An 11,099-nucleotide genomic window follows, 5' to 3' on the forward strand; every position below is an offset into this window, starting at 1 on the left:
GAACGACTAACAAGTAACAACTCTCTCTTCAGTGGGGGAAAAAAACATTTAATGCTCAGCTCCCCATTTTTATACTCTTAACTAACTTCATCTTTATGACTGAATTTCGTGAGATAAAAGGAATCAAGCAAAATAGGCTGCATGCCCAAGTTATTCTGAAGAGGCAGGTCTTTACCCACAAATGACTAACCATAACCTCTTTCCTCTTTGAAGTAGTTAAACTTAAAAGTACCTACTAACATTAATGGGCTCTGGCTTACTCAAGTTAAGGTTAACAACCTAGGTGATAGATTATAACAATTTCATTTTTTGTTTAACAATTTGGTATTTGAATGTTTACCGATTAATTCAGATTCATATCGAGTAGAGGGATAAAGCGTGTTTTACAGAAAGATCCTTTATTTCAAGGCTCAAACGTGGAGGAATTCCATAATAATGGGTATATATTATAACACTACATGTTGGTCAAACCAGTCCTAGAATGCCATTAAGCCTTAACCCAAGTGGTGATCATGGTCTTGTTGTCAAAAAATAGATAAATAAATAAGTCTGGTTTGCCAAAGACCTGTAAGGATCTTCAAACTCCCCAATCTGAAAGAAAAGAAGTTCTTAATACTCCCAAAACTAAATAAATAAAATCGTCCAAGGATTATTAACTGCAAATCCTTCACCATTTGGTCTTTGCTTTTGCTCACTTGGCATCAGCTAATGATGTCCGTGGTCAATTTTGCTAAGTATTCTCTTACAAGTTAAGAAAGTCTTGTCCTACCTTAACCAACTCCCCCCCCCCCCCCCCCAACCCCCACCCTCCCAAAAAAAAAAAAGAAAAAGAAAAGGAAAGAACCTTGACTAACTTGCACGGCTAGAACTCTTATGTGCAAATGTATAGACATGGCCCTGTATATATGACCAGAGACATAGCTTGACTGCTACGTTGTGCAAAGTGAAACCTCCTTCAACTTTAGGTACAATACAAGCAATCACCTTCAACTTTGCTCAAACAAAAGCTATCTGAATTTTACATTGAGCAACCTTTTTAAAAAAAATGGGATTGTTACATGAATAGCCGGCCAAATTTAAGGTTTACTCTACATCAAGAATTGGGGACAAGAAGGGAAAGGGAGACAATAAGAATCGAACCTACACAGTGTGAGATACTCTCATCGGTACACATTGGCAGAGCCAAAAATTTTAATAAGAAGATTCAAAAATTGCAAAAATGTTCGCTTATATCACAGGGATTCTAACAATTCATATATATATGCAAAGAAAAAAAGAGATTCTACTTTTTTACCCTACTTACAAAGTATAATTTTCCGAGATGAGCTCTGACCCTATCGGTACCACTAGACTGTAAACCTTGCATTAATCAAATTGATTTCAGAAATTCACGTTTTTTTTCTCTTTTCATTGTAAATCCAAATATAAACAGTTTGCAAAGAGTCTTTTCCGGATTTTCTTCTAACTGTATACAGAAAAGCTGCTACATTACATAAAAAGAGAATAAAAAGAGAATATGGGGTTGTAAATCATACATCAATGTATATTCTGCAGATTACAAAAATACATTTTAAATCCCAAGAATTGCTTCATCTCTTCCTCTGATCAAACCATATTTACTCCTGCAGAGAGCAGACCCTTTTTATTATCAGAAAACAGAATCTGCTGAATCACTGAACAACCTTAAAAGAACTCCTCTAATGTCTTTATCTTCAGAACTGTATGTTCATCTCTATCTTGAATCTCAACTTGATATGGCAAAATTCTCCCTTCATCCGTTTTACAACTTCTGTAGAAAACAATGCTGACAATTGTATCAAGAACCAGCAGAATTGAATACATATAGGCAATGAAAATTCCTTCTAAAGCTAAAGAAAAAAGGTCTGTTTTTTCTTGATAATAAGCCCTCACAATTCTGTATTGAAACAAAGCTTCAACTGCAGCCAAAGCCAAACTCACAGGCACAGCTAGTGATAATGCTGTCGCTGTTCTTCCTCTTATTAAAATACAAGATTTGAGAATTGCCATATACCCTCCAATTTTCTCTGTTCCTGATATTACTAAAGCCAAGTTACAAATGATTAATGTGTTGGCAAGAATGATTGAGCAAATTACAGCTCCAGTTGCTGAACACAAAAGAATTAATCTTGGAGATGAAAGCCCAAATCCATAATCAACAAGATTAAAACCAAAGAACAGGACAGTAAAACAAGTTGCATTTGCTGAAATGATGACTAAAGAGTTGCAGAGTTGGGTAAGAAGAAGGGGGAAAAAGGAAGAAAAAAATGAAGGATTTTGGGCTGGTTTTGAGGAATTGAGAGCTTCAATTACTGAAGCTTTGCTGAAGAGAAAAGATGAAATGGTAAAAGGGAATGCAAGAAAAGATATGGCAATGGTTTGAGAAATCTTGGAATTTAAAAGGGTGAAAAATTCAGAAGAAGAAGGGAAACCTGCAGCATCAAAAAGTAAATGCAATCGCTCATAGATTATTGGGAAGAAAGATGAAGAGGGGATAAATGATTGTAGTAAAAGAAATGAGGCTGCAAAAGGGAAGGCAAAAAAAGCTGCTGTTGTTGTGAAGAATTGATAGTTTTGCAGAAAACTAAAGATTGATCTTCTGATGATTTTGGTTGTTCTCTGCATTGGAATAGAGGAGTTGTAATCTTCCATTTTTTTTTTTGGGTATTTTTTGATGTGAAGATGATTGGCAAAATCAAGAAAATGAGCTATATATATATTGATGTTTGTTTCTCTATTTTAATGAGGGAATCTCATTCTTCAATGGTTGTTTGGAAAATGTTTGGAGAGTTGGTTTTTTTGGAAGGAATGGATAGGCCAACAACTAAAAAATAACAAAAACCATAGAGGAGTTTGTAGCAGTGGAGTTTTTTTGCTTTGTTTTTACCAGTGAGTTTGTTGGGATTTGGTTCTGAATTCTGTCTTTGTAATCTCCAAAACCTCTTCTTAGTTATAGTTGGCTTAACTTTGGGTTTAGCAGGACAAATTTCATTTTTGAAGAATTAACCTAACTAGCCTCCAATCAAAATTGCTTAAACTAAAAATAGCTGGCATATGTATAATATACTGAGGTAGAGCCATAATTTGAAAATTATGGGTTTTGAATTTGTCATGGAACTCATAGCTCGTCTTATTTACGGGGTTCACAATTAAATATTTATATATTATTTAATGATTTTCCAGTACAAATACAATGTTTAAGTGAAAGTGACTGGGTTCGATCGAACCCGCGCCTAATAGGCTAGCACCTACTCTAATAATATATGAATAATCTATATATAACATATATATAATCAGTATATAATTTGCGTATACCGGTAAGAAAAAATACGGGCTATTTTGTAAAGAACCCCAATTTTTTCTCCCTTTTTGCACTTTTAGGAGCGTGTAAAGAAGGCATCTTTTGTATTATGTGAAAAAAATATTTAAACATCATTAACATTTGAGAACCTTTGCTATATCTAGGCTCTTTTCATGTCTTGCTTGCTAAAGGAAAAGGAAAACTTCTTTTTGTTTGTCTTGGAATTTACTTCAACGTGTAGGAACATCAATTGTTTATTTAGGAATTATTTTATCTTACACAACTTAGGCATATACTATAAAAGTAAAGTGAGGCCAGGGGCGGCCCAACCTCATCGGAGGCCTAAAGCAAAATCTTAATAAATATATATATATATATATATATATATATATATATATATATATATATATATATATATATATAAAAATTTAATGAACATTGTTTTTTAAAAAATTAGACAAGTAAGGATGTGGAATTAAAAAAAATGAGAACTTAGTTTTATAAAATACAGAAAATTAAATGAATTTAACGTTGATTACATCACAACTGAAATGGGAGAACCCAGAAAACATAAGTGACTCCTTTTTTTTAGTAAGTCTCTTTCTATATTTTTACCATTAATGAGATGATTTCTAGCCCAAAAACTTCTATGATTTATTTAAGATTACAAGTTTCAAAAGCCTTCCTTTATTTCATAAAATACATATCCAGTCAAACTCTTTCATATAAATTGGGACGGAGAGAGTATAATTTATGTAAGGAAAATAAATAATAAGTTAGATTATTAGATATAGTTACGTGACCAACTAATGAATAGAGAAATATAATTAAGTAAAAAAAGATTGACAGAAAACTATTTTAGTTATATTAATTAGAGGAAGAAATCGAGTTATTAAAAATTAATATGACAATAAAGAAATAAATTTATCAATAATAAATGATAATTATATAAATAATATACTACTATATATAGAAAAATACTAGTAATTTTGGGGCCCTTAAATATTTGGGGCCTAAAGCAATTCACTTGCTTTAGGGTTGGGCCGCCCCTGAGTGGGGCATTTATTAGTTCCTTTTTATAGTTTACTATTTTTCTTTTTTTTTCTTCTATTTCTGAAAACACCATCATATCAGTGGGATTGTGCCAAAGAGGAATTTCTTTTAGGGGATCCCTTAAAATTGACACGATATTAATATAAATGTTAAAATGAGAAAAAACTTTTCCAACTATACAATTGTAAAACAAGGTAACTCTGAAACCTGTTTCTTTTCATACAGATTTATTAGTGAAAATTGTTATTAAAAGCATATTCCTTTGAAGTTTCTTTTTATCACTGTCTATAGACAATAGAGTATTACTGTGTAGTCATATTTTAAAATTGGTTATTTTTTCATACTTGGAAGACCCTCAACCACGTAAAAAAGATATATTTGGTAGCCTTTATTATAAGAGTGTTTGTCTAATAATATATTTTTTAAATGTCTTACTTAATTATCATTATGCTAATTTGAGCAGTAAGCGTGAATTTCAAAAAATAATAATAAGTGCTTCTTATCTTTTAACAAATCGAATATTTTGAAACAACTTGTGCATCAATGTCTGCATATATTTCCTTATATTTCATGAAGGAATTCTCATTTCATATAAAGGATTTAATTTGTCAGGATAATTAAAAATCAGTATGGTTGACTTTTTTAACAAATTATATGCAGTAGAATAATGTATTGATGTATGATGAGTAATAGATGACATAAACAGGAGGGATAGCTGGCAAAGTCGTTAATCTCATTTTGGATTTACAAAATGGCAAATATATATGCAGTTTGTTTGCTACCTTTGGTTGTCATTGCTTGCTCATCACCTAATTTTACACAGTCAGCTGAGCATGAAACTTGTGCTCTTTCTTGGACTGAACGAACATAGAACGTAAGTGAAAAACTTAACCAAAGCAAGAGGTGGCAATTAGCAATATCTGTCAAAATAGACAAATTTATGTGTGCTTTTCTTTTGTCATATATATATATTTGGTGGTCATTCATATCCTTCATGATACTTGCTCAATGCTCATCTTCTTATGATGTTTTTCATGACCGTGGTTTCTTGGCCTTTTCCTCAACTAGAAGTCTCTATAACCCAAATCATTATAGCCAAATTTTGAGGTGAAGATGTTATACTCTTGTGCTTAGTCTATTTTAAAGATTTTTGGTGAGATAAGTTAGAAGAATTATTTAAAAATATCGTGTCTACATAAAGTGTAGTTTGATTGCTCGAGGACGAGCAACGTTTAAGTGTGGGGTAGTAATGTTTGGTTATAATGATATATTTTTAGTGCATTACTTACCATACATTTAGGAGCTTTAATGCTGAACTACACTATATTTGTGCTTAATTGAGTTATTTTATGTGTAGGTACATTGGATATGAAATTGTGAGCAAAGTGAATATTTTAGAAGTATATTATATATATATTTACATGAATGCATGCATTTGTCGGACACAAGGATCAAAGAATGAAGGCATCACTCAAAATCAACAAGCTTCGAGAGACAGTTAGGCAAAGCAAGTCAAAAAAGTAAATGAAGCAATAGTCGGGCGAAGCGAGCTTTGTGGCTCGCTATAGAGCAGGCGAGGCGAGCATTGTAGCTCGCGTTAGAGCATGCGGCGCGAGGCTTACCACGAGAGGATGCGCGCGACAGAGCTTGCGAGGCACAGTGTATAGCGAGGTGGAGCGCGCTGTAGAGCTCGAGGCGCGAGGCTTGTAGCGAGGGTGGTCCGGATTTTTAAGGCCCATTTTATCTCCTATTTGGTTTTGGACTTGGTTATTTCGTCTAGGTCTTTTTTCTACACATATAAATAGTCATTAAAAACTATTTTTAGAGGATTTTTGGCGACCAGAGGCAAGAATAGCACATGGAACAACTTTTGGGGGAAAGAATCATCGAGTTCTTCATTCCTTCATTTTTTCTTTTTAATTTATTTATGCAAATTACTTGAAAAATTGTTACTATGAATATGAGTAGCTAAACTTCTAATCTAGGGTTTTGATGGAACCTATTGGAGGATGATTTTCCTATTACATTTAATATAGATTTGCCTTAGCTTTTTCTCTATTTGTTCAACTACGTTTACATTGTGGTTGATTGAAAAGCTCTCAATCGACTATGCCTATTTAGTGTGTATTGCTTGAAAGAGAATGAATATTTAGATAGTTTTTGAATAACATCACTCCTAACGTATGTGAGGGATCAATACGGAGGGTTTAAAGGTGGGATTAGGAATAACGAAACCTTGGTGTGATCCTAGTGAGCAGTAAACTAGTACTAGCTAGCGCAGTTCGGAAGAATATGTCTAGTAAATTGTGATAGTTACTCGGAAGAGAATTACGACACTCAAAGTACTCACGATCGGTAGAGAATACTTAGGCAAATTTATAGGAAATATAGCGGGGAGGATTTCGACAATAGGGGAAATTATAACCTTAGACTGTTTCAAATCTTGTCTACAACCTGTCCTTCTTTAGTTATCAATTACTGCATTTTCGTTGCTTGGTTTTTAGTTAGTAAATATCCAATTCATTATTTAATATTTCTGAAGGTTGATTACTTGAATTCGTATGAGTCTAGTGGCTATAATTAGTAGATTAATTCCCTGTGGGATTCGACTCCGGACTTGTTAACCGGATTATATTTGCAATGACCGCTAGACCTTTTAGGAGGCATAAATGGCGTGATCAAATTTTGGCGCCGTTGCCGAGGAATTAACGGTGTTATTAATTGCAGCTAAAAGAAGTGCTAGAATTCTTAATTTAGTCAATTTTTCTTCATTTCAAACTAATTATATTGAAATTCGAACGTTTGTAGTGTTGGGTGTTACAGGTGCATGCCTAGAAACTCCTCAAGAACTGGTGAATTGTTCGAAGCATTATCAGATCCTGAGAAAGTTTTCAAGGCATTGAATCGTGCAAACAAGAATGACAAATGAAAACAGAACTCAACTGCACGAATCGAACAAGATATGGGTGACGTCATAGACGACCAAAATAACCGGAACAATGTGAACGACCCGAACAATCGGGGTGTGGCACCCCTTGTACCAGAAGCGGCCTTGTATGATTGGGCACAACCCACCGCTGAAAATCTGGCAACCGTAATTGCAGTCCCTCAGATACAAACAGAATCATTTCAAATCACAAATAACATACTACACCTGCTGCAGAACAAGGGACTGTTCTCAGGGTCGTACATTGAAGACCCACAACAGTATCTGAAAAACTTTTTGTCAATTTTTGTCACTCAAAGGCAGCTGAATGTGACACCTGAAGCAATTAGACTGTTATTGTTTCCATTCTCAGTGACTGGAGAAGCTCAAACTTGGCTCAATTCGATCCCCATAAATTCCATCACCACATGGGAAGAATTGGTCAAGCAGTTCTTGAACAAGTTCTACCCGCCAAATAAGATTGCCAAGCAAGTTGATGAGATATTGAGCTTCAGGAAGAAACCAGCAGAAACATTGCAAGAAATGTGGGAGAGGTTCAAAGGTATGTTGGTTAAGTGTCCACATCATGGCATTCCAGATCAGATGTTGGGACAAAGGTTCTACATGGGATTGGCTGACAACTTGAAGGCCAACGTTGATGCTTCAGTAGGAGGAGCATTTTTGAGCAAATCATTTAGAGAGTGTAAAGTACTGCTAGATAAAATGGCTCAAAATTCAGGATGAATGACAAGAGACACTACAATCACCCATGTAGTTCACTCAGTGGCTTTGGACCCAAACAATTCCATAGCAGAGAATATGGTCACTTTGATGACGCAAATGAATATCCTCACCAAGAAGATTGACGAATCAGGCCAGAAGCAGGTACACATAGTTGACATAACTAATGGAGTCTTATGTACACCATGTATTAACCAACCATATGTATGCTCATGGAGTAGTGAAAGCGACAACCAGAACTATCAAGAAAATATGAACTATGTGGCCAACTATGGAGGACAGAGGCAAGGTGGTCAGAATTGGGGGCAACAGAATCAGCAGTATAGACCAGCACAATAACGGTACAACAATAGCAACAATCCTGGAGCTATGCGACCACAGGGACAAGTTGTGCCTTACCAAAGGCAACAGGGATATAATCAGCAAAATCAGCAGCTAGCTTATCAATAGCCTCAACAACAACAGATAGTGAGACAAAATGATGGGTTATTTGAAATTAAAGGAATGTTGCAACAACTGATTGGGTCCAATGAAAAAATGCAAGAGAAAGCGGAAGCACATGACTCAGAGATAAAAGGCATTGAGATTCAATTAGGGCAGATATCTATGGCTCTGAATAATCGTCCCCAAGGGACGTTACCTGCAGATACACATGTCAATCCAAAAGAGCAGGGCCTGAAGCAGCTTATGGCGGTGAGTCTGGGTCGATCTTCAGTCCTTTATTGTCATGTCTCGAGCTTGGCTTACCATGTCGGAGGCTAGGATGCACCACGAGCTCGATTTCGACAGTATACATATCTACTATTTGTTTCAATTTGAGTGAATCTTTATACATAAATTTATATATTACGTAAAAAATACTGGGTTCAGATGAACCAGTACGACAAGGCTACATTCGCCTCCAGGGGCGTTTCCAATGAATAAGGTATGAGTTTATCTGAACTCATAACTTTCGGCTTAGTCCATGTATATGTATTAAAAAATTAACTAAATATCTACAAATAATAAATTTTGAACCCTGTAAATTAGACAGAAATGATAGAATTACAAATTTGAACCCATAAAATTCAAATCCTAACTCACGTTCGCCTTTGAGTATAGTGACAAAGGGTTCAAAGGTCACTTTTAGATCCCAGATTTGAATACCAAGTGACATTGACATTGATAAGTTCTTGGCTCCGCTACTAAGGTTACTAATATATTTTCTTGGTTGGCCATATAGAAGAGTTGATCAAGTCGAGATCAGCAGATGTGTGAGCTGCCATCAATTTCCTAACTGAAAACCGAAAAATAAAATTAATCAAGCGTGCAGACTTCTGAAATAATATAGAGAGAATTAAGTGAAAAAAAGGGGACCAGTAGTAAGTGGGCCTGGAGCGAAGGAAGAAAAGAAATTGTAGTAAAATGATGATTTAACATAAGCAGCCATCATTATGAAGTTGGTGCCAAGTCTCTTCTAACCTAAAACACTTGAACGTTGGTTGATTATAAGATTAGTTGAGGGTCCATTTTCCATCCTTGTTGTTTAGGTTGCAAGAAATATGCACAGACTTGCATCTATTGATATTCTTTTTATTTTTTTCGATTTCCCATCCAGTATTAGTATCCGTTTTAGTACCCGATTCACGCGACAAAGTTTTATCTTGGAGTAAAGCGCTCCCTACCAAAAGTAACTTCTTATATAAGAGACATTTGATTAAAAATGGATGAATAGTTACCGCTACGCTACAACCTTTATTGGTGCATCTATTGGTATTCAGTCATTGTACCTATGATTTTTCTCCTAACTGACATTGATCTTAGTTCTCACTCACTCCCATATTAGTCCATAGTTTAATCAATTCATATTGCATGTTAACTAATCCTTATATAATTAAATGATGCTGCTAACTAACATAAATAGTTCTTAATCCACTTAGCTTTGAGGTTTAGATTTGGTAGCACCAGTACATATTGTATTCTCTTGGTGTGTAGTCAACGTAATAATTCTTTTAGAAAAATAAGCAAAGCTAATTTAACCTTTAAACTAATCCAGATTGGTAATATTCCAACTTACAACAACTTATTTATTTTCATACCTTGTGCATTCGTTTTATTGTTTTAAAACGGTCCAAGGTCTTGGAAGATATCTAATTCTTCTTTTAATTTCTACGCTTTTTAACTATTATTATATTATCAAATATAGCTAAAGTGATTGCTTTTTGAGTAAGTACTGGATTAGACTAATTAATGGAAGTTAATGAGAATAGGTGGACAGCCACATGGCTGTAATAGTGTAATGCAATGATCAAATCTATGTTTAACTTTATACGAAAAGGTTAGCAAGGGAAAACTTAGCTATAATCAAACCAAAAAAAAAAAAGTATACTAACAATTGTGTTTGCATTTGAAGTTTACTCTGATAGAATTATACGTAGCTAAAAATATATTCAAACTTTGTGTTTATACCAAATAAACGAATGCAAAGTATGTGTAATCTTTTATACATGCATTTAGCTCTTAATCATGTTTAATTGATACATGTATGTTAACTTGAGTTTTTAACTTGTTTAGTTTGATATAAACACACCGTATGGGTAAGTATTTATTAAATTTGCATATGGCAAAATTAAAATAGCTACTTAAGTAGTTAATTACGTGCCTTTAAACCTTATCAAAGTGTCAAAATATTCTGATGGCACTAATATATTAGAGCTTCTTTAAAAGAGTTGGGTGGGGTTGTCGGTGATTATGGATTTAAGGATTTCACAATTGGAAAACACCTAAGTTTAGTTCGTATGACTTTTCTCTCCTCTCCGTAATCTTTTCCCTTTTATATTTTAATGGAAAAAACAAATCGCTGTTGCATTACTTCACTATGTTTTAAATGACTCTTCTTTATTTTGAAATTTCAAATATATAAATTTTGTTAAAGGACATGATAAAAGTTATCATCCATCAAGCTTGTTTCTATTAATGTGGGTGTAGAAATAAAAGAGAAAAAAAATAAACTGGCACGCTAAATCAAGTGAATATAACTAGCTAACCAAAAAAAAGTAGTAATATAACTTTTCTTAATAT

At 34.2% G+C, this 11,099-nt stretch overlaps 1 protein-coding gene and 1 non-coding gene across 2 annotated transcripts; both read right to left on the reverse strand.

The window, feature by feature from the left end:
• Positions 1-1,683: 1,683 nt before the first annotated feature.
• Positions 1,684-2,670, reverse strand: LOC104109549 (uncharacterized). Its single transcript, XM_033659535.2, has one exon. It carries the CDS (start codon positions 2,668-2,670, stop codon positions 1,684-1,686), a length of 987 nt encoding a protein of 328 aa, XP_033515426.2.
• A 5,114-nt stretch (positions 2,671-7,784) lies between these two features.
• Positions 7,785-7,891, reverse strand: LOC117279907 (small nucleolar RNA R71). Its single transcript, XR_004510356.1, has one exon. It is a non-coding gene; the product is annotated as a small nucleolar RNA R71 (small nucleolar RNA).
• Between the last annotated feature and the right edge of the window lie 3,208 nt (positions 7,892-11,099).

This window comes from Nicotiana tomentosiformis, chromosome 3, assembly GCF_000390325.3.
Source record: "Nicotiana tomentosiformis chromosome 3, ASM39032v3, whole genome shotgun sequence".
Classification (NCBI taxonomy): Eukaryota; Viridiplantae; Streptophyta; class Magnoliopsida; order Solanales; family Solanaceae; genus Nicotiana; species Nicotiana tomentosiformis.